This window comes from Denticeps clupeoides, chromosome 5, assembly GCF_900700375.1.
Source record: "Denticeps clupeoides chromosome 5, fDenClu1.1, whole genome shotgun sequence".
Classification (NCBI taxonomy): Eukaryota; Metazoa; Chordata; class Actinopteri; order Clupeiformes; family Denticipitidae; genus Denticeps; species Denticeps clupeoides.
Genome location: NC_041711.1, coordinates 33910032 through 33932640, shown reverse-complemented (window position 1 = coordinate 33932640; position 22609 = coordinate 33910032). Strand labels below are relative to the sequence as shown.

Below are 22609 nucleotides of genomic sequence, written 5' to 3'. Positions count from 1 at the left end.
AGTCTAGATGGGGGTGCGGGGTGCGAATTACGGTAAAAATTGTGCAGACTGTACGCAAGGCCCCAGGGAAGACTGCTTCTATGTGCATCACTAATGCACTCAGATGACCCACATCGGGAGAGAGGGCGGGGGGCAGGAAGGCTTTGAAGGATGCATCAAGAAATAAAATGATCAAAATGGCAGATTAATCAACACATTTCGTTACTTCCAGATCGATACACTATACAAATAAGGTAAAATGTCATCTTTATGGCTAATTATTACGTGTTAGATAAATGCTTCAGCGTGCAATTCAAGCAACATCACTTTACCACCGACTAGTGGCGAAACACAGCACGCCAACCATGCAATCAGTTTATAATGCGCATGCGCGTAACTGACTCTCGCTCTCTCTATATAAATAGACAGACAGACACACATGCATACATATGCAAGACAATTGACTGAACAATCTGAATCTAATTTCTGTATCATGGAAGTAATTCACTTTAGATATGTATTTTTAATAACGTAACATTTTCTTATCTAACGTAATACCACTTTAAACCGTTATTATGAAGTTAAGGAATAGATAATTGTGGATACAATGATACAAACAAATAATACGCATTTTAAGTTATATATGATATAATTATGTATATCCTATGTACAAATACAAAACGTAAAAAAATCTGGAAAGAGAAAAAAGAAAAGATACAACTTGAGACAGAGCACATTCAACTGACTGCCGAATGGAAATAGACCCTATTTTGTTTAATGAAGAATCTAAAACCGCTTTGTTTTAACCGAGTTTCGTTTAAGAGCTTTGCGGAAAGCGCGTGAGTCCCCGCATTTCCGCTTCCGGTCCCTCTCCGGTCCGCTTCCGGTCTCTCTCGGCGAACGTTGCCTGTACGCCGCGCTGCTCTCGAGTTGTTGCTAGCCGCCTCGCTACTGCGGGGCTCTCGTCGCAGAAGCCGCTGCGGTTTTGTCGTCGGTGCTCTGGAAACAGGTCCGGCGCGGTGAGCACCGGGGATTCCTTTGGGTGAGTGTTTAGTATTTGTGTTCTGCCGCGGTAACTTGTCGCTAGGCTAAGCTATCGCCCCGGTGTGGAGGGCTTTAGCCGCTAACGGGCTATGGAACCTGACAACAACACGCGTGTGAGTTGTTCAACTTTATCACGGGAAGAGTCTTGTCATGCAAGCTCACTCAATGTCGCCCTCCTCGCTGAAGATTGTTAGCTTTATGGGGGTGTTAGTAGTCAAGTGGGTAACACACTCGCCTATGAACCAGAAGACCCAGGTTCAAATCCCACTTACATCGTGTCCCTGAGCAAGGCACAGGGGGGGACTGTCCCTGTAACCACTGATTGTAAGTCGCTCTGGATAAGGGCGCATGATAAATGCTGTAAATGAGTTTATATATATTAGAGCTTCACTAAAACGACTTTCCTTTTCATCAATACATTTCAAATTGTGGCCACTGAAATGTCCCGCAGGGTGGTGCTGCGACGGAGCTCGCGAGGATGTCTCTGCCGAAGCGGGAGGTGGAAGAGCTTCGGCCCTGGGTGGAGCGAACAGTGAAGAAGGTTCTGGGGTTCTCGGAGCCCACTGTGGTCACGGCGGCGCTGCACTGCGTCGGGAAGGGTTTGGACAAGAGGAAGACAGTAGGTGCGTGGAGGAAGGCGCTCGTGGTCTGCATGTGCGCAAGCTCTGGGTGGACCTCTCGGTTGATGCTTGCTTCTCCCACAATTTGCTGTGTAGATCAGCTTCGGCCTTTCCTGGACGAGTCTGCCGGTGGGTTTGTTGAGTGTCTTTTTGAAGCCTTGGAAGAGAGCAGAAATTTACGTGGTAGTAGAGGTGGAGCTGAGAAGAATCGAAAGAGAGACCTCAAGGTATGTCTCACGAGTAATTTTATTTCAGAAGTGTTGGATTCTGTACTGAATAATTGAGCCCTGCAGGATGTGTTTGGGGACGAGGTTGAAGCTGTCAGAGAGGCAGCTGAGGCCGGAGATCCAGCTGTGAAGAAGAAGCGCGTGCCAAGGTTTGATGTGGTGGAGGAACCCGAGGTTTTGCCTGCACCACCAACTGAGAGCCCAGGAATGCTTACAAAGATGCAGGTAACATCGTTTATTTTATTTTTTTATATCTTTAAATTGCATTCGTTTTTTTTCTGCTTCATGAATCCAATGAGAGAAGCTGCATCCTTTACGCTCTGAATCTGTTGCGAGAATGCAGCACCGTAGTAGTAACCTAGCGGTAACACCCCTCAGCACTTAACCATTGCTGCAGCACAGCACACGGTGCAAACAACGAAACGTGTCCCCTGGGATGTTTTAACCAATCACGCTTAAAACAGAAATATACTTGTTAACTGCGTATGTATGTATTAGTACAGTTCCTTACCCGCCAGACTTCTGTGGTTCAATCCCCAATTACTGCCATTGTGTCTCTGAGCAAGTGTCCCGAGGGGGACTGTCCCTGTAACTTTTGATTCTAAGTCACCCTGAAATAGGGCATCTGATCAATATCATAAAGGTAATACACAAAGGGTTTCTGCCTTCTTTGCACGCACAGAAATCGGGTGTGGTAAATGAACCCCAGAACAAGGTTTGTTGCCCCAAGTATAACTGGTGGTTAGGTTGCCTTTTTTTTGCATTAATGACCTGTTCCGTGTTGTGTGTTACTTTACATAGGAATTTTATAGGTGTTTTGTTGACTGGTCATTGTGGTTTTAATAATTTTTTTTTATTATTATAATGCTTTCATTAGATAAAGCAAATGATGGAAGCGGCCACCCGACAGATTGAAGAGCGAAAGAAACAACTCAGTTTTTCTGCACCTGGCCCTCAGGTATGTAATGCAGATGTGATTTGTATCATCTTAATGCATACATTTATATAATATTTGGAGAAACCATGTCTTGAGGGTATTTGCTCCTGTAAGGGTGTGACTTTTTATACCTTTTGGCTTTTGCTCCCTTAGCCTCGTTTGCCTGTTCTCCCCCCTCCTCTTCAGCAAGAACCACCTGTCTCCCACCTGCTCACCCCTCCTGTGCAGCCACCAACCGCCTCGTCTCAGGCTATAGCACCGTCACAGGCAGCCTCCATCATGAATGATGCCATTGAGAAAGCCCGCAAAGCTGCCGAGCTGCAGGCCCGCATCCAATCACAGCTGGCAATGAAGCCGGGGATTCTGGGTGCATTAAGCAATACAGGCTCGCACAACTTGGTGGCTCTAGCCAACTTGCATGCCATGGGCATTGCCCCTCCGTGAGTCATTTTGCATTATTGCACAAAAGTATATTAAAAACTATGCACTTGTTGTTAACTTAAGTTCCTGTGGTTGGTTGTCACTAAAGTGTTGGTGTTGATGTGCACAGTAAAGTAGAGGCGCGTGAGATTACCAAGCCTACACCCCTAATTCTGGATGAACTGGGTCGGACTGTGGATGCCAGTGGCAAAGAAGTGGAGCTAACACACCGAATGCCTACATTGAAAGGTCAGGAATTTACACACATGCGTAGAATTGTTTTGGTTTCTATGTAGTTCGCCAATTTTTTTTGTTTTTTTTTTTGTCTGCCTAATTCCAGCGAATATCCGAGCTGTGAAGAGAGAACAGTTCAGGCAACAGCTGAAAGAACGCCCCAGTGATGACCTTGAGTCCACCTCGTATTTTGACCCACGGGTATTCATTACCCCCTCACAGAGAGCAAAGAAAGGATTTAGGTTCCATGAAAGGGGTCGTTTTGAGAAAATAGCTCAACGAATCCGCACCAAGGTGGGCTTGCATGAAGCCTTTGACTTTTTTTTGCATGAAGCCTTTTTGACTTTGTTTGAATGCTGTAACGCAAAACGCGTTTAAAAAGGTTTTTTTTGTTTTAGTCCCAGCTAGAGAAGCTGCAAGCCGAAATCGCCCAGGCTGCTAAGAAGACCGGCATTCAGGCATCAACGAAGCTGGCCCTCATTGCACCTAAGAAGGAGCTGGGTGATGCAGATGTGCCTTTCATGGAATGGTGGGATTCGTATATCCTGCCCTCCCATATGGATCTGTAAGAAACGCGCCTTTAATAGATACATCTGACTAGCAAACAGTCCTTAGTATCACGGGGAGTAACATGTCATACATTCATTTGAATCTTAAGGTCCCACATCCTCCCTTCCATTTTCTTGTACATACTAACTTAGTCCACTTAACAATGTGACCTGTGTAATAGTCCTATTTGGACCTTGCTCACTACCAGACAGATAATCGATCCTTTCATCCAGAAGTTAATTTAAACTGGTGAACCTGCCATTCATAAATGCTGCCCATGCATATTATATAGAACTTACAAATGATCTGCCAGAGTGTGGTTGAAATTTTGGAGTAAACTTGGAGTTTAATGATCTCCCTCTATTTGGAAACACAGAACCCCTGAAACAGTGTTGGATGGCATGGACTTTTTTGGAGTGACTAACCTGGTAGAACATCCTGCACAGCTTAGCCCTCCAGGTAAGATTGAAGGCCGAAAAAATAAATTCATGCATAGAAATGCTACGATCATTCATTTAAAACTATATTTAAATGAAAATTATTACTTGTAATCTGTCAGTGGACAGTGATAAACCTGTGACCCTGGGAGTATACCTGACAAAGAAAGAACAGAAGAAGCTTAGGAGACAGACCAGGAGAGAGGGCCAAAAAGAAGTCCAGGAGAAGGTCCGACTTGGTCTGATGCCCCCTCCTGAACCCAAAGGTGAAATCATTCATCCTGGTCTTTACGGTTTTCTTCAAACCATATGTATAATGTAACTTTATACTACACAGGGCTTTTAGTTATTAAGTTGCTAATGATAATGAATGTGTTACTTTGCTAGTGCGCATATCAAATCTGATGCGAGTGTTGGGGACGGAAGCGGTTCAGGACCCTACTAAGGTGGAGGCTCATGTCAGAGCACAGATGGCAAAGAGACAAAAGTGAGCCTTGAATTGGTTCTGTTGTTCAGATTTTTTTTTTATTTCACCAGATGTTAAATCTAACTTCCATCTTAACTCTCCAGGGCTCACGAGGAAGCCAATGCAGCTCGCAAGCTTACAGCTGAACAGAGGAAAGAGAAGAAAGTGAAAAAGCTGAAGGAGGACCTAAGTCATGGCGTTCATATTGCAGTTTACAGGTCAGTCTTTCTTGTCCTCTTTCTCTAATGCATGTAAAAAGTGAATGATTTTGTTAAATGAAAATACACAGAGGTGAAAAGTTTTCTTTGTCATTATTTTATATAAAATATATATTGTATATTTGAGGGTAAGAAATGAGCCATATGTTTCGGTTCAATTTAACTTTGAAATTGATCCTGAAATGTCCAGTGATTGGACATTAGCTCCCAAGCAGTGAGTTGGCCTTAAAAGTTTCATAGTAGCCTATTCCACTGTCTTGTGTGCTTGCTCTAGTTTCTGGGGAATTTTCAACATGTGGCCCTCGGGGAGGCTGCTCTCAATGTATGAGGGATTTCCAAAAGAAACACGGAATGGACCATACTGTGGGATTCCTGAACCGTTGCGTCCCTAATATGGAATCTTCTAGTCCTGTTGTAATTTGAGAATGTAATGGATTAAAGGTTTGATTTCTATCGACTGAGTGCACTAAAGGCCTTCACAGATCAAACGCGTCTAGCATGTCGCTGCGCTCTGAATCCCAATGTTTTCTGTGGCATGCGCTCTTCAACAGCGTCTTGCATTTGTGGCGGCTGCGCAGCAAAGTCTCTGTAGACCCCACGCTCAGTTTAATATTTAAATCTGATTTTTCTTAACGCATTCTTGAATTCTTGAGTGAATGCGTTTTTCTTGAGTGCATTCACTCTAGCAATTATTGTGGAAATTTCTAAGTCATAATAAACCTACCTATAGTTTTGTCTGACTGTTAAATAAAGACTACAATTAAATGGCCAAAAGCAAATGATCATGTTATTTTGATTCATACTGAATTTATACTGGTTTTAGGAAATGCACCTAAATACAAACAGGGCTGCAGGTGTAATATCAGAATTCAAGAATGCGTTAAGAAAAATCTGATTTAAATATTAAACTGAGCGTGGGGTCTACAGAGACTTTGCTGCACAGCCCCCAGCACTGAGCATCAAATTTGGGTCCCTTATGTCCCCTGGGTAGAAGCTGCTCTTATATCTATGCAAATCAGAGGGCGATACGTAAAAAACAGATTACATCCAGGCTGGAGTGGATAGGTATGTTCGATGCTCTTCTGGGGCAGTTAAAATGGCATAACATTGCCCAAGCAAGTATTTAACATCACCCCAGTTTTACATGTAAACCAAACACTCAATTTGTTATTTTGATTTGTCCATTTGGTTAAAATATTAAAACACTGAGTATAATCTAATAGACAAGGGTGTAAGATACTTGCTACCTGCCATTATATACATTTACTGCATTTACCAGACGCCCTTATCCAGAGCGACTTACAATCAGTAGTTACAGGGACAGTCCCCCCTGGAGACACTCAGGGTTAAGTGTCTTGCTCAGGGACACAATGGTAGTAAGTGGGATTTGAACCTGGGACTTCTGGTTCATAGTCGAGTGTGTTACCCACTAGGCTACTACCACCAATATTATATTGTATGGTTAACACAGTAAAATAATTTTATGCCTAAGATCTATACAGGTGACAGCCTAGTCTTCACCTGGACCAACTTCAGGAAAAGAGCTGAAATCTAAATCCTCTTTAATTTGTTTCTGCAGGATCAGGAATTTGACTAATCCAGCCAAGAAGTTCAAAGTGGAGGCCAATGCGAGTCAGCTCTACCTTACAGGCACTGTAGTGCTGCATAAAGATGTCAACATTGTTGTGGTGGAGGGAGGTGAGAGTTGGTTCAGGGGGAGGGCAAAGAATGAATAAATAACAAGTCATTGTGTTTATTGAAAGGGATTCTTAACAAGATTGTTCATTTGAACTAATAAAATCGCAAAGATCATATGCATTGGTGGTTGACGTGATGTTTGGCACATCAACCAAGGCTTTGCTTTGTTGACCTACACAACATTTCTTCCTTAGGACCAAAATCTCAAAAGAAGTTTAAGAGGCTGATGCTTAGCAGGATCAAGTGGGAAGAACACACCAACTCAAAGAGAGAAGGTAAGAGGGGCTCTTGAGATTGACACATATCCCATGATTAGTGCTATTGGGAGGGCCACTGTTGACCCTGAATATACGATCTTTAATCCAGGCAGAAATCTTTTTAACGTGCAGGGGAGTGACAGCTGGTTATTAGTATTACGTAAGATCTCATTATTGTAAAGGTTTGTCATTTAAGGATATTATGACCTCACTGACTGTGTTGATTGTTTTCCTGTCAGACCCAAATGGTTCAGATGATGAGAGCTCAAAGAAGAACAACAAGTGTAATCTAGTGTGGGAGGTGAGCTAAGCCCTTTATTATTGTCTGAAAGTAACATGTGCTTTGACCGCATGGTATATTGTCTTTCTTTCATTTAATACATAATAAGTTGCTTTTGTATTCTTAGTTATTTTTTCTAATTATTATTATTTCAGTCATTTTTACAGTTATTTATACCTGACTCTCTTTTAAATCCAGGGCACTGCAAAAGAACGCAGTTATGGGGAGGTGAAGTTCAAGCAGTGCCCAACGGAGAACATGGCCAGGGAACATTTTAAGAAACATGGCACAGAGCACTACTGGGACCTGGCGTTGAGTCAGAGCGTGCTGGAGACCACCGATGACTGATGCATCACAGCCTGAAGAAACCTTGTGCAAAGATCCACCGGAGGCTGGAGACGACGGGCCAGCTCTGAATTTCAGAGTCCTGACGTTAGAAGGAGAATACATGAGTGTGTTTGGAGTCAGAAGACAAGAAAAATAGTTTCTTGAGAGCCCAGACATCCAGTTTTTTTTTTTTATTGCACAACAGTAAGGTGAAATGTCCTTGCTGGGACTTCAGTCAGTGCTCTGATTTGCAGTCTATGGTAAATTCATTTGACAAGCTCATCTGTTTCTGTGCTATAAAATTTGATCACTGCAACTGCAGTGCCAGATATTTTGTAATAAAGCCCGTTTCCTAATAAGACTGCATTTGGAGAAAAAACACATTGTAAAATGTTTCAAACATCAGATGTTACTTTGTGTTGCTCATATTTCTGATTGTTTCTCTGGGAAGATTTTTTCACCAAAAATTGTCCAGTTTTTTCTGTAAATATCCAACATGTGCAAGGAACGCTGATATATACAGGTTTTTTTCTTTTTTTGCTGCTTTTATGTTGAATGAGATATTTTGTGAAAACTGTTTCCCCCCCATCATTTTATTATTTTCCACTTGAAACGTCATTGTAAAACTGTAAATACCTTATAAATGCAGAAAGGGCCATTAAAACGAGCAAAAAAAATGTAGGTGCGGCTTTATTTGCATGCATAACAATGTTGAATTGTAGCAGCCTTGCATCTGGTTTAACTATGTGAATTTTTTTTAATGAAAAACTTGCCTCGTAAGAAACATGTGGGTGAACGGCCAGCTTCGTCTCAGGTCCCAGCTTCCTGTCTCCATCAGCCCTCTTGGAAGAGCCGGGTTACGTCCCTGGTCCTGTGGCGAGTGACGCCGCCCGCCGCCGGTAGGGGGCGCTCTTGTACGCCGCCGTCGCCGCCTGTTCCCGGCGATATCTGCAGCCAGCCTCGGTTGGAGCGGCCAGTCTGCCTGCGCGTCGCTGGGAAGATGGCGACGGGACCCGCGGCGGCCAGCAGCGGCCACGGCGGCGGCGGCCGCGGCTCTGCAGCCCTGGAGTCGTCCCTGGACCGTCGCTTCCAAGGCGTCACCAACACGATGGAGTCTATACAGGGACTGTCCGCCTGGTGCATTGAGAACAAGAAGCACCACGGCCTGGTCGTTCGCTCCTGGATGAAGTGGCTGAAGAAATGTGAGTAGTGGCTCGCCGCGGGCCGCCAGCTAGCTGCCCGTGTACCTGGCCAGCGGACCGCCGAAAGCGCTCCCGGGGCCGTGCGGAACCCAGCGACGTTTACGGGCCGTGTCCTCAACCACAGGACACGGCTACGCGAGTTAAAACAACTTCGTTCGGACCGCAGCGTCTCCGCGGGGCCGGACTCCGTTCATTAGCTTTAGCTTAGCATCGCTAGCTAGCGAAAGTTAGCATCGGCGGAGGCGTGTTTACGGCGCGGACTCGACCGGAGAGGCGTCTCTGCGGCGGGACCAGCTCGTCGGTGGCTGGAGTTCTCACTTTTACAGCATTTATCACATGTCCTTATCCAGAGCGACTTACAGTCAGTAGTTACAGGGACAGTCCCCCCCCTGGAGACACTCAGGGTTAAGTGTCTTGCTCAGGGATCAAACCCAGCAATTTGAACCGGGGTTTGAACCATGTCCGTGTACAGTTTTACCTTTTTTTACGCACAGACCCAGACGCGACGAGCTTGCATGGCTTTGGCCTTCATACATGCCACATTCTTTACGTTGAGTGTGTGCGACATGCTCAGTTAGATCTGGTCTTTATGACAATTTTGCTATTTGGAAGGTGACTGCTGATTGAGGTGCTCTGCATGTAAATCTACAGTAAGGGTTCTCCCGGTTAACGTTGCTGTTTTGGGAAATCAGATTTTAAAGGAAGCCTGGAAGAGGACCGAGGGCGAGAGTGGCACGAATTCATGCATGTTGGTGTGGTGTGTGTGTGTGTGTAACGTACATTTGAGGTAGTCTGCAGTAGTGCTGTTGAAAGCGGGGACGATTTTTCTTTATTAATTTCATTTGTCAGCAAAATAATATCATGTTTAATCATCCTGTGGGCCTAGCGGTTAAGGAAGCGGCCCCGTAATCGAAGGTTGCCGGTTCGAATCCCGATCCGCCATGGTGCCACTGAGCAAAGCACCGTCCCCTCACTTTCACTTTCATCTGGTAATGTCACACACCCCACTTCCAAACGCCTGGTGTACCCGTCATGGGCTTCCTGATGGCACCCATGGGTTACATTAAAATGGCATTCTGGCCATAAATAAAGAAAAACAGATTTTATCACACTGTGAAGAGCAGCTGTATGTCCTGTCGTGCGGCGCACGGAGGGACACTTTGCTGTCCTTGCTGTGATGTGCAGTCCCTCTTGTGTTCATGGGAGAGTTGGTGGGTTCCCACTCCACAGAAGCACAAATACAAAGAAGTGAATTGTTGTCTTGTTCTAGCAGAGCATTGTCAATTCCCAGCCAGAACGTGTCCGAAGCAACTTACTCTCATGATGTGGACACAGGTCTGGCAGGATCTTCACTCTAGTATTTATCTGTAACATCTTTAACATTTTCTATTATATTTTTAATATGTGCCAGTCACATAACACCACAGTTTGGTTATTTTCATTCATACCCTGATGTGACTTTTCTGCTTCCATCTTTAAGAGATGGTAGTAGCTTAGTGGGTAACACACTTGCCTATGAACCAGAAGACTACAGAGTCACAGGTTCAAATCCCACTTACTACCATTGTGTCCCTAATATATGCTTTATTCCTGTCACAGTTTCCAGCATTTTAAACGTACAAATAGACAAAGTTCACTCTGGACAGAGTGTACGTAGTACACACATTGTGGACATAGCAGACATGTTGCACACCATACAAACATGTAAACAAGGGGAACTTCTTCTAGGGGTTTCTACTGCGGCCATTTTTAATGTTGCCAGCTGGTGGGCACTGTGGCACGTTGCAGACACACCAACAACTACAGGGTGGGTCATTTATATGGACACACCTTAATAAAATGGCAATGGTTGGTGACAAGTGGTCAGAAACATGTAAAAACTCATGAAAGAATAAAGTTACGTTAAAACCACACCATTGTTTTTCTTGTGAAATTACCAATAAATTTTGTCACATGACCCTCTTCCTATTAAAAAAACAAAAGTTGGCTCCAATGGCCAACTTCAAAATGGCCACTGTGGTCACCACCCATCTTGAAAAGTTTGCCCCCTCACATGTGCCACGAACAGGACGTTAATATCACCAACATTCCCATTTTATTAAGGTGGATCTATATAAATGGCCAACCCTGTATAGTCAATGTAGACTTTAAATGCTGGAGATATTGGTAAGAAGCATTCTTAATCATTAGATATTAATCAGAAGCATCAGATTGCATTTTTATTTATTTATTTAGCTTCTTTCGTTGTTTTTAGATATTATTTGTTCTGTGAAGGAAATCTGGTCCCTTTTGGTCTTTATATCTGAAGGAGAACTGACAGATTACTGTTACTGTTCTGGATTGGTTTATCGTATTTTTGTTTGGTTTTGTGCATTTTCCTCGTCCCAGTATACATTTTGATTTATTGAACTGTGTATGTCTGACTGGCCCATGATAGGTGGGGATTTGATTGTTGGTTTTGTGCGCTTTCTTTGTCTAATGTTTTTGTCTGTCAAACAGCTTAACTGTCAGAAATTTGACATTTTGTATGTGCTGCATGCTTTACTTGTTTTGCAAGTGAGATGGACGTTATTTGAAGACAGATGTTGCCAGTTCAGGGTCAAAAGATACAAAGGCAATAGTGGAGCATGGACTGAGTGCCTAGTCCACTTTGGCTCCAAATAGAATGTGTAAATGCTGAGTATGGTGACTGCCAGTCACATTATTTGTGTGAGTGTTCTGTGCTCTTTCAATTGGACTAACTTGTGTACATGTAGGTTTTGATTGGTATGGTATGACTTTTTAGTCAGACCCCAAATGTCATGTGAATTTATTATTGTTAACAATCTTCATCTAACAGGTGGTAGTCCAGCAAGACGCCTGTGAAACACTGACTCAATAACATGGTTTAAATTTGGACTGATTTACATTTACACTTATACAGAGCGACTTACAATCAGTAGTTACAGGGACAGTCCCCCTGGGTTAAGTGTCTTGCTCAGGGTAGTAAGCGAAATATGAACCAGAATACCCAGGTTCAAAGGCGAGTGTGTTTCTAAACTGTTACCCACTAGGCTACTACCACCCTACATATCACTTACTGATGCTATTTTGGTAACAGTTTAGACATTTCTTTGTGCCTCTAGACTTGAGATGGAGATTCAGATGCTATTACTTAAACACAGCTGTTTGTTTGCCTTGTGTTATTACCGTTTGACTTTAGTAAATAAATACTTTTGGAAACTGTTTTTAGACTTAACTCTTGTAGCATCTCTTGTAAATGTGCATTTACCATAGGGCTGCACAGTTAATTGAATTTTAATCACAATTATGATTTTGGCTGACACAATTAATTTAAGATGATGATTTAAGCTGCGATTATTAGTGTTCAAGTCAGCCTCCAAACAACGTTTTGGCTAAACGTAGGCATTAACTATTTAGACTGTTCTTAGCTGTTAATTTTTCTCAAACTTTGAAGGTTTCCTAAAGAAATTCACCTCAGTTTACAAATCTTAACCTTAGCTAAGCTAGCAAAGCTATGCATCCCTGTGTTCAAGTCAGCCTCCAAACAACGTTTTGGTTAAACGTAAGAACTATAATACGGGAATTTGTAATGGACAAATATAATCAAAACAGTTGTTTAGCCTTACCAGGGTTTGTCGTTCGACAGTAATGTAAAAGAGTTTTTTGGGATTATTTAATTTAGTAGAATATTGTATTTTGAAAGCACTGGGCATTTCAGGTTGTTATAAGTAGTTTGTATGTTTCACTTTGAAATTAAACATTTCACTATTAGTATGCGACTTTTCATTGATATACAAGCAAGTGTCCTTTATCATATCACATATCGCAATATGTCTTTTTTTTTCCCCAAATCGTGCAGCCCTAAAATGAACGGATATTTATTGCAAAACAATCTTTACACCTGTAGTATGTTTCTGTTCCTTGAAGTATGTGCCTTTTTTTGCATAGGCGTCTTGTTTGTATATCATTGCACTCTGCAATTGCTATTTATTTATTGTTAGCCCTTTTGTCTAAATAGTTTTATTCATGAGTAGTTTTGAGTTTTCATTTTTAACCTAAAATAATGAATAATTGTGATTAAAATATTGATCATTTTGGCCATAATTGTGCAGCCCTAATTCACACATTACCTTGAAATGTGATTGTGTGTTTTCAATGTAAAAACATGTTTCATTCACAAATTTGTGACATGAACAAGGTTTACTGGAGGTTTTGGTAAATGTATTAAAATAAAAAAATGAAATGATTGTGGAGTGGGTGGGGGAAAATAACCTGCAAATGTGTCAAATCACATTTAATCACTGTTCAACAAAGTACTTGGGCATTTACTCATTGCTTTTGTAAACCATTTACATGTAAATAATATGTGAGTTTTAATGCAAAGAACTATATTACACATTCTTCCTTTTGTAAAATCAAAGTGCTTCACATTCGACCTCAACATAAAAAAATGTAAAAAAGACCATGTGGTGTGGGGGAGAGAACTGAGTGTGTAGAAAAACTCTTTCTCTCTCCACACAAAGCACTGTATTCAACCACTCCAACTTGATGTTACCTGGCAGAAAGAGGCATGGCACAGTAGAGGTTAAAAATGAACAGTTTCTAATTTATTAACACCGGTAAATAATTATTGTAGTTACATGTGAATATTGAATGTAAAAAGGTACCAAGGTTACAGAGAAAATAAAAATAAGAAGAAAGAGTAAAGAGAGAGAGAGAAAGACTCAGAAGCCTTCCGGCTTCCAATGGAAAAACCCCTGAGCAAGAAAGCTCAGAGGTCCCTTTTTCCACATGTGAGCAGACCTTTATACCCCTGGCCTACAGGAAGTTGTCACTGACCAATCAGAACCTGTTGTTTCTGATGTCACGCCCCCGGGGCCTCCCATTTGGGGAAGACAAAGAGAGTGGGCGGTCCTGACGGCCGACACTTCACACGTTGCCGTCAGACAAAAGGCATGTAAAACAGAGGTGTTGAATCTTCACGCACAACTATTGACACAGGAATGTCACAAATCTTCTTGTAGACGGTCGCTATGCAAAACAAAAGCATGCTCCTGTGATGTCCATTCTTACAAAAACATATCAAATACATTAACATTTACTTAAATAAAATCATGGAATCCTGGAGGGACTGCATGATAAAATATGAAGTAAAGTGTTATTTTCTGGCCGTTTTTAATTTAAACTACAGAATTAATATAATCACTCGTGTCATGGCAATATCTGGTATTTCACTGGCCTTATGGGTGTGACAGTCCACTTCCAGTAAAATTGCCCAGATATTGTTTTATCCGGTATATGGTTACGCTATATGTTGAAGTAAAAATCTGTAAAAATGTATTATACAACTTCCTGCTGCAACGCCTTTGCTAGGGATACATGTTACCCTTTCAACAATTTACATTTAAATGTACAGATGAAATTATATATGGCAATATGTACAGTCTATTGTCTATGGTTCAATTTACATTTCAATATGAATAATATTCATATATCGCCCAGCCTATGTGCTGACATTAACTGCAACTGTAGGACCTTTTAAAGACCACAGTGTCCCTTTCCAAATCGTGTCCTGTCAAATGTTTGTCAGACAGCCTTCAATTAATCTGCAGAAACATCTCAAGCATGATCAGGGGAAACAGGAGGCACCTGAACTCAGTTGTGAGCTTCATTTTAAAGGCTTTTTTCCCCCATTTTTTCCACGTTGTCATTATGGGGTGTTGTGTGTAGAATTCTGAAGATCCAGATTGAAATATTGGTGAATGTATGAAGTGCGTAAAATGGTATATTTTTTTCACCGGACTCTACATACAGACTCTTAATCTTCACCAGGCAGGAATTTTAAAACAATGAAATGTCCCATCTTTCATGAGGATTCTTGATGTAACATGAAGTTCTGGCAACATAATGATGTAAACAAGAAATCTGTCAAATTTCTTAGAACCTATATGTTGTTGTAGCCCTAGTACTCACTATCAACAGGTTCTTGATTGGATAATTACTACTTCTGGTTTCTTGAACCATACCAGAAGGCCCATCCTGTGGTTGTGGAAAAGGTGTTTATCTGTTTCAGACGTATTGTTATTAGCATGCATCACTCAAAGAAAATGCTTAAACAACTATGAATGGGAAAAGAACTGTGAAAAGCTTTATTAAATCTGTAATTTCTTGCTAAAGAAATTTGCTCAGGGGGAACAACTGAGGGAAAGTGAAGTGCTTGTGATGCACTGCAGCACAGTGCGTGGGGACGGTGCTTTGCCCAGTGGCACCTTGGCGGATTGGGATTTGAACCGGCCACCTTCTGATTACAGGGCCGATTCCTTAACCGCTAGGCCACCACTGCCTGCTCTTTGAAATGTTAAATTGTAAAAAAAGAAATAAATCAGTTGAACTCAGTGCTGACATAGTGACAATACGAGCATTTTTACACACACACAATGCAAAAAGAACTCCAGTGATTCCAGGCTCAATCTACCCTAGACTGGGCTCCCTCTCTGACTGTCCATTGAGACATACTGTATGTGATTTTGGGCTACGTAAGAAATAAATGTTGACACGACCTCATGGCGCTTGAATATTTGAGCACTGATTTTCGCAATGGCAATCACTTTACTTTCACTTTAATGAGATGGAAATTACTCTTATATTTCCAGAAATGTCAGAATTAAATATTTCACTTTAATTCATTATAATTGTCAGCTAAAGCTGTAAATCTTGGCCTGGGTTGGGTCAAGCTTGTGCAGTAGATGGATGCTGAAACGGAGGCTAGACCACGATGATTGTTAAAAAACCCACGCATTTCCTTTCCGTCTTAGTCTAGCACTCGTAGCGCGTGCATCCATAACCGGGCTTTTAAAAAGCTGTACTTGTCGAATCGGAAGGCCCAATTACAGCTCTGATATCTACTGTTTTTGTTTAGCTGAACTTCTCATGTCCTTTGGCGTAGTTGGTCGTGCTTTACTTTGCTGTTGCCAGCCCTCGAAACACCTCCATAATGATGATTTATTTTATTATTTGCTCCCTTGTGTTCACTCACATTTACAGCACTTTTTTTTTTTTTTTGGTAAATACATTTACTAATGTTTCAGATATTCAATTTACAAAACTGAAATACGGTATAAACATCATATTTTACTTCATCACACAATCATGATTTGCCATTTAAACCAAGCGAACTGTTAACCTTGTGGTCCTCTGCGTTTTTCTTTTCTTGCCCCTGGTCAGCTGATACCAGCCACAGACTGAACCTGTTCTACCTGGCTAATGACGTTGTTCAAAATTGCAAGAGGAAAAATGCCATTGTGTTTCGGACAGCATTTGCGGAGGTGCTCCCCAACGCCGCCCTGCTGGTCAGGTAAGGGGGAGGATTCACCATTCGCCCACAAATGAATGTGTTTGTTGTAATTATGCAGAAAATTGCACATTTGTTGTCAAACATCTTTTTAGTGTGGTTGAATTAATCACCCGTGTGGCTAATTATACAGTTAATGATCATGACGCGAGGATGAATATACTGTTCTGAATTGGTACGACCATGATGAAAGACGGTGAAGTTTGTGTCTGTGTGTGACAGGGACGGTAAAGTTCGTAAGTCGGTGGAGAGAATATTCTCCATCTGGCAGGAGCGGAACGTCTATCCAGAAGAGCTCATTACGGAACTCAAGATTTGCCTGACGAAGAAAGAGCAGCCACCCCCAGGTATCTCTCTAGTTTCACTGTAAATTTTAATATTAACCCAGTCAGTTGCTTTTATTACTTTATTAACCTACATGTTTGTTACGCCAGCAGTGGCCCCCAACCCAAAAACAGTCCTTAAATCGAAGATTGTAGCAGAATTTGCAGTAAGTGGCCTTGTCTGATTTCTGAAAATAACTTTGTTCACAGCTGAAATGCTTTAATAATTTTTTTTTTTTTTTTTAAATCAGCCCCAGTCGTTTATTGAGCAGCTAGTGGCATATCAGCGTTCTCTGGAGGAGGTCGATTTAAGGCAGAAGCAGTTAGCGGCGTTCAGAGTTGATGTCTGTAGCACCGAGGGTCTGAAGCAGCTCAAAGGTATTCAGCATTAGGTTGAATCATTTAAATCAGTAAACCATTGTAGTTTACATATTTACATTTAACAAATGCCAGCTCTAATTTGAATGTGCTGTACAGACAAAGCCGGTGGCAAGAAGTTTTCTGCAGACTTTGAGGAGGGAAGCTCCAAGCTTCAGGAGTTTGTGACATTCCTGGAAGGACAGTTGAAGGCAGGTCCTCCCGTGCTGGAGGCACTGAACAATGCTGATGTCTTTTATGAGATGCAGTACAAGGAGGTCAAGATTGTGGCCAATGTGAGTGGAAAATACAGCACTTGGTATTAGCAATGTTTTGCTGAAAATGATTGAGTGAGTGACCCCGTCACCTTTGCCCTTAGGCCTATAGAACCTACGCCAATCGTGTGTCCAACCTCAAGCGCAAACTGGATGCCCTGAAAGCCACGTTGCCAGACCTTGATGACTCCCCTATTCCCTCTCCCTCTGAGGATGCCCCCTCTCCCACTGGTTCCGAGTCACCTTTCCATGGCATGGGGATAAGGGGGACTGATGGGAAAGCCATGGATCAGCAGAAGGACAACAGAGATGTGCAGGACATGGACCTGTCCGAGGAGGAAGACACAGGGAGCGCTGACATAATAGGTGAGTTTGTTTGGCTGTCTCAGGGGGATGTCTGGGTCCCGCACAGGTTAGATCTGACTAGTATATATTTTTTATTTGCCAGTTGAGGACAGGGGAGAGAAAACGTTAGCAATACCTGCATCCAAGGCAGCCAGCTCTCCCATTCAAGCTTTGTCCAAACCGGCCCTTGCTGATGTGCCTCTTGCAAAAGCATCACCTACCAGCCAAACCTCTGCCTCTTCTGCTACACCCACACCACCCACACCTGGGTGTGCCACTGTGGCCAACCCTGGACCGCTGCAGGTGAACTTGGCAAATGTTGATCTGGGAAAGATAAGTTCCATCCTCAGCAGCATCACCAGTGCAATGAAGAGCTCAGGTGAGTCTCCAGCGTGGGCTCCACCTGGCCCGTTGATGCACATTACGTCTTTTTCTTTCCCACGTTTTTTTACTCAGCGGGTTTATTGCTCTTCCTCAGGCGTGAGCCCAGCCCCCCGTCCCTCTCCAGGAACGCCCTCCACCCCCTCTAGCCGGACCCCGAGCTCCAAGCCTCCAGCTCCTTTACCAAGCACACCACCTCCAGCTAACCCCTTGGCCAGCATCCTGTCTCGCGTGGACATCACCCCCGAGGGCATCTTGAGCGCCCTCAGCAAAACGCAGGCGCAGAGCAGTGGCCTTCAGGGTGAGGCCACAGGACCTTTATAGCTGTGTTGTAGCACAGAGACAGAAGGTCTGTGGACAGTGGTGAGATCTTAGTAGAACTGGAGGGCTGGTGTGTATGCTGGTCTACCAGGTATAGCAGAAATTCTCATTCATTCAATTTTTATGTTGAAGGGGAGCGAAACTGTTTATTCTTTCATTCTTTCTTTTAATTTACTTTCTTTCCCTCTCAACAACATCAACATTTATTTCTTATAAAGCCCAAAATCACATACAGTATGTCTCAATGGGCTTTGACAGGCCCTACAGTTGACACCCCCCACACTTGACCCTTCTGCACACAAGGAAAAACTCCAACCAGAAAAACTGTAGGAGAGAGAAAAAAAAAAAGAAAGGAAGAAACGTTGGGAAGGAGTGATACAGAGAGGGACCCCCTTCCAGGGTAGAGTGAGCCTGCAAATGGTGTCAGTGCAGGGTTGGATATGATATAATAATAAGTCCTACAGTTGTAGGGTTGGAGAAGTCCAGGATGTAGTCAGTGTCATGGTCTAGATTACGTGTCCATAATGGTCCATTTGAAGATCCCTATAGCTGTAGTCTCTCCCTTCTCTCTTATTCTTTGTTTTTCTTTCCAGGTTTGTCATCACTCCTGCACACAGTGGCTGGAAATTCATCCTCTGGAAGTCAGAACACCAGCAACAGCAGTGCCAACACACCTACTGCCCAATCGACATCGCCTACAACCACGGTCACCACGCCGGTCAGCACAACCTCACCCAAGACGAAGCCATCACCTGGCAATGCCTTCAAGAGAGACTCCGAGCGGGAATGGGAGAAGGTGAAAGAGTGTGAGAAAGAAAAGGAGACGGAGGAAAAAGAGACCACAACCATGCCCAGCCTGGATTCAAAGATCCATAAGTTCTTGCAGGGTAACCCGGCTTTCAGCAGTCTGGGTCTGGACGGAGACATGGGGAGCAACAGTCCACTCCTGGTCGGGGAGAATGTGGATGGGACCCCCGTTCGGGACGAGACTGCTGGAACCCCAACTCAGGATGAAATCATGGACAAACCTGGGGCTTCAGAGGCCATCGGGCCTTCAAACCAACCAGGTCTGCGGGGGGGTTCCAGCCTTTCCCCAACAGCCTACAACAATGACCCATGGGATGCAGTGATCACACCAAGGGAGATTCTGGTTGAGGAGCATCCACAGGACGGGGACTATCGTTCCACTTCCTCACGATTCCCCACCTTTGGAGCGAAACCTAAGAAACACATCAAGGGCGCTGTGAAGCACAAGGAAGAGGAAGTGAAGAAGAGGAAGGAATCGGCTGCATCATCTCTGCAAGAGCCCAAATTAAAGGTGCACCGTAAGGCCAGCAGCGGCTCTGAGGATGGAAGTGGAACGAGAGATGAGAGAGGAAAGAAAATCCGGAAAGAGGATGAACAGCACTTCCAGCGCATTGAGACTCTGGTGTCCTCTTCCTGTGGAGAGGGGGCGCCAATTCAGACGTTGGGCTACAACCGCCGGCAGTCAGGGGAGCGCATCCAGACCGTCGAGAGCATCCGCGTGATTGGCCGCGACATGAGGAGAGGAAGTGGTTCAGGACCCAGAACAAGTGGATCTTGGTATGAAGAGGAGGAGTTCAGGGATGTCCCGCCCCCAGGTCATAGTCTCCCAGGCAGCCCTACAACAGAAGCCTCCGAGGACCTGAGCGCAGGGTCCGTCCCTCTAGCCCCGCCTCCACCTGTCCTCATTCCCCCACAGACGCACGCACGCCTCCACCTGCCCCCAGGTCCATTTCCAATGCCCTACGCCAGTGAGGACCCTCATCAGCACCCTCGTCCCCTCCCCCTCACAATACCTCCTCCGCACCCTCCCCCCTCACCTTTCTTCCCGCCCATCCCTCAGCCCCCTCCTCCCAGAGAGTTCCTCCCCTCCCCCTCTGCGGTCATGGTGGGAGGGGTGTTGGTGCCCATCGACCGAGTGCTGCCATACCCTCCCTCCAACACCACCCGCTCTGAGGCTGCGGGGCGAGGCGGGAGCAGGGGAGCAAAGCCCCTGGCCCCCTCTCACGCTCCTCGTCCCCTCATGACCTCATTGCTGGGTGAACCACCTAAACTACCCCGCCCTGGTACAGTCAAGGATCACTTTAACCCACGTCATGCACCCCCCTTGCACCGCCCGGGCACCCCTGGCCCCCCCCCTCCATTGCTGGGCAGGATAAAAGAGGGCCCGGGCCCCACTTCAACTTCCCCTGCCTCATCCACCCCTCCCTCTCCAACCGCAGACACCAGACCAATCCTCCCCTCCCAGAATCGCCTTCCTCCCTCCAACCAGGGCCATCGCCCCCCAGCCAGTCCCCCCACCCAGCCACAAAACCACAGACGCCAGTCACCCCCAGTCTCGCTCCTCCACTTACCCTCGCCTAGACTCCCCATGCGCTCCCCACATGCTAACCCCCCGCCACAGAGACCATTTCTTCGCGGCCAGTCTCCCCTCCCTCTCCATCAGCCACCTTTTGACAGAAAGCCCCACCTACCAGGTGCTAAGCGCCCCGGCCCTGCGTTCACTAGGCTGCAGGGCGGCTCTTTCCCTCCAAAACGGCCGTTCTTGCCGCCACGTTACTAATATTTTACGTGCCCTTCACACTGAGAGAGGAGTAGCTACAGGTAGTGCATCTGGTCTAGTACACGCGAGAATAACCGTACACTAATGCGCCATCCGCTCGTGCTCTGGGTGTTATGCGACTGTGGATAACAAGTGTGCCCTGCTTACCTGTCCCGCCCCTCCCTCCCTCCCAGGAGCAACAGCGTTCGCCACTTCCTCCTCATCGAGGACAGGAAGTGGCAAAGAGCGCCGATTGAAGAGTGATCCCGGATGAAGAGGGGAAGTCCACAATGAGATATTCAATAAAAGCAAAGCTGCAAGGTGGTCATTCCTTTCAGGTCAACTTATGTTGGGTGTGTGTGTGTGTGTGTGTGTGTGTGTGTGTGTGTGTGTGTGTGTTTGTGTAAGAACATATTAAGAGTGGTGTGTGTGTGTGTGTGTGTTTATTGGAGAGAGAACGCGAGATGTAAATAACAACCCCGGAGTTTTCAACTGGTTCATGTACTATAACCTTTCTGCTTAGAACCAACTTTTGCAATTTCACGTCCATTTCAGGCTTCTGCTCACTATTGTATTATAGTGTAAATAATATCTGTCGTTCTTTTCTTTTCAAATCTTTCTTTCTGATCTTTGTTTTTTTTTTTTTTTTTTTTTGCTTTTTGCTTTCTACACATACAGATCTGAGAGCTGCTTGTATTTCTTCTCTTACATTCAATGTCTTTTTTTTTTTTTTTTTTTTTTTTTTTTTTTTTTTTTTTTATAAACTTGTGATGCCTTAGACAGACTTAATACTTTCAAACATAATACTTTCTGACGCACATACGATGCAGCCTTTCTGATTATCTGGGATGGAAGACGTGTGAGCGTTCTGTGAAGAAATATGGTAATAGTTAGCTTGTGAGCAGAGCATTGAAGGCAGAGTCTTGAGACTTGGGAAGTAGTTGAGTTATGTCTTTCTTCAGTTTCACAGACGGAGCTTTAACCTAATAAAATGCAGAATTTGGAAATAAACTCCCCCCAGGAAGGGTAATTTTTTTTGCAGTAGGACTTACAGTGCTTATGTTTTTAACATGCGTTTGTTAATCTTACAGATTTTCTTAGTAGGTTGTGTACTTTTCAATGCATTTTTCCCAACTGCTGTTCCACTTTCCTGTATACTTCTCTGTCCAAAGTGCATTTTTACTCATTCTTCTGATGTTCGCTGCTGGCATGATGTTAAAAAAAACAGCTGTAACACACTGACCGTGCAATTCATGAAATGGAACTGGGGTCTGTTTATCCTTCATTCTCATTCTTTCACGTCTGATTCGATTAAACTTTGTGCAAAGGTACAAGCATAAATCTAAATTGTGCTTTAAAAGGTATAATGTCTCATATTCACTTGATAATTTAATTGATGAGACACTCCAACATGTCTGTAACATTCAATACATCTGTGAATGTAAAACCAATTCGAACCTGGATTTCCCAGTGATGAAATGCTGAGTAGAGTCTTGCATGCCCCCCTCCAACATTTCACTCTGTGTGAATTGGGGAAGGGTGCTGTGTAAATAATGAATCTGTTTGCATGTACTTGAAGTAGAATTAGTCGGTGTGGTTTTTACATTAAGACTTGTCATGGTGATGTTCAACATAGAGAATTATGAACTGTGTCTTTTCTTGCGTGTGGTATACCATACATTCACCATCAAGATGAGTATTTCAGGATACATGATTGACAAGTTGCTGTCCTACTGGATTGTGTTGCCAAAATTACTTTCTTAAAATCCAAGCTCTAGCCTTAAATGTATGT

At 43.9% G+C, this 22609-nt stretch overlaps 2 protein-coding genes across 4 annotated transcripts; both read left to right on the top strand.

Annotated features, from left to right (window-relative positions):
• Nucleotides 1-863: 863 nt before the first annotated feature.
• Nucleotides 864-8357, top strand: prpf3 (PRP3 pre-mRNA processing factor 3 homolog (yeast)). The gene is made up of 17 exons (XM_028980574.1): nt 864-1021; nt 1475-1646; nt 1740-1870; nt 1937-2095; nt 2748-2828; nt 2961-3247; nt 3358-3476; nt 3568-3755; nt 3860-4026; nt 4387-4469; nt 4570-4713; nt 4835-4934; nt 5018-5131; nt 6711-6829; nt 7024-7104; nt 7326-7387; nt 7565-8357. Exons 2-17 carry the CDS (start codon nt 1502-1504, stop codon nt 7712-7714), a joined length of 2130 nt encoding a protein of 709 aa, XP_028836407.1. The 5' UTR covers nt 864-1021; nt 1475-1501; the 3' UTR covers nt 7715-8357.
• Nucleotides 8358-8628: 271 nt separating this feature from the next.
• Nucleotides 8629-21141, top strand: rprd2b (regulation of nuclear pre-mRNA domain containing 2b). Of its 3 annotated transcripts, XM_028979491.1 has the most exons (11): nt 8629-8895; nt 16123-16252; nt 16472-16596; nt 16684-16739; nt 16824-16950; nt 17050-17225; nt 17309-17570; nt 17653-17928; nt 18028-18231; nt 18845-20879; nt 21012-21141. In XM_028979491.1, the coding sequence occupies exons 1-10, from the start codon at nt 8694-8696 to the stop codon at nt 20836-20838; spliced, it is 3552 nt and encodes a 1183-aa protein (XP_028835324.1). In that variant the 5' UTR covers nt 8629-8693; the 3' UTR covers nt 20839-20879; nt 21012-21141. The 3 variants fall into 3 exon arrangements, with proteins under 3 accessions (XP_028835324.1, XP_028835325.1, XP_028835323.1); XM_028979492.1 differs by having other exon boundaries at nt 16687-16739; nt 18845-21133; XM_028979490.1 differs by having other exon boundaries at nt 18845-21133.
• The last annotated feature ends 1468 nt before the right edge of the window (nt 21142-22609 follow it).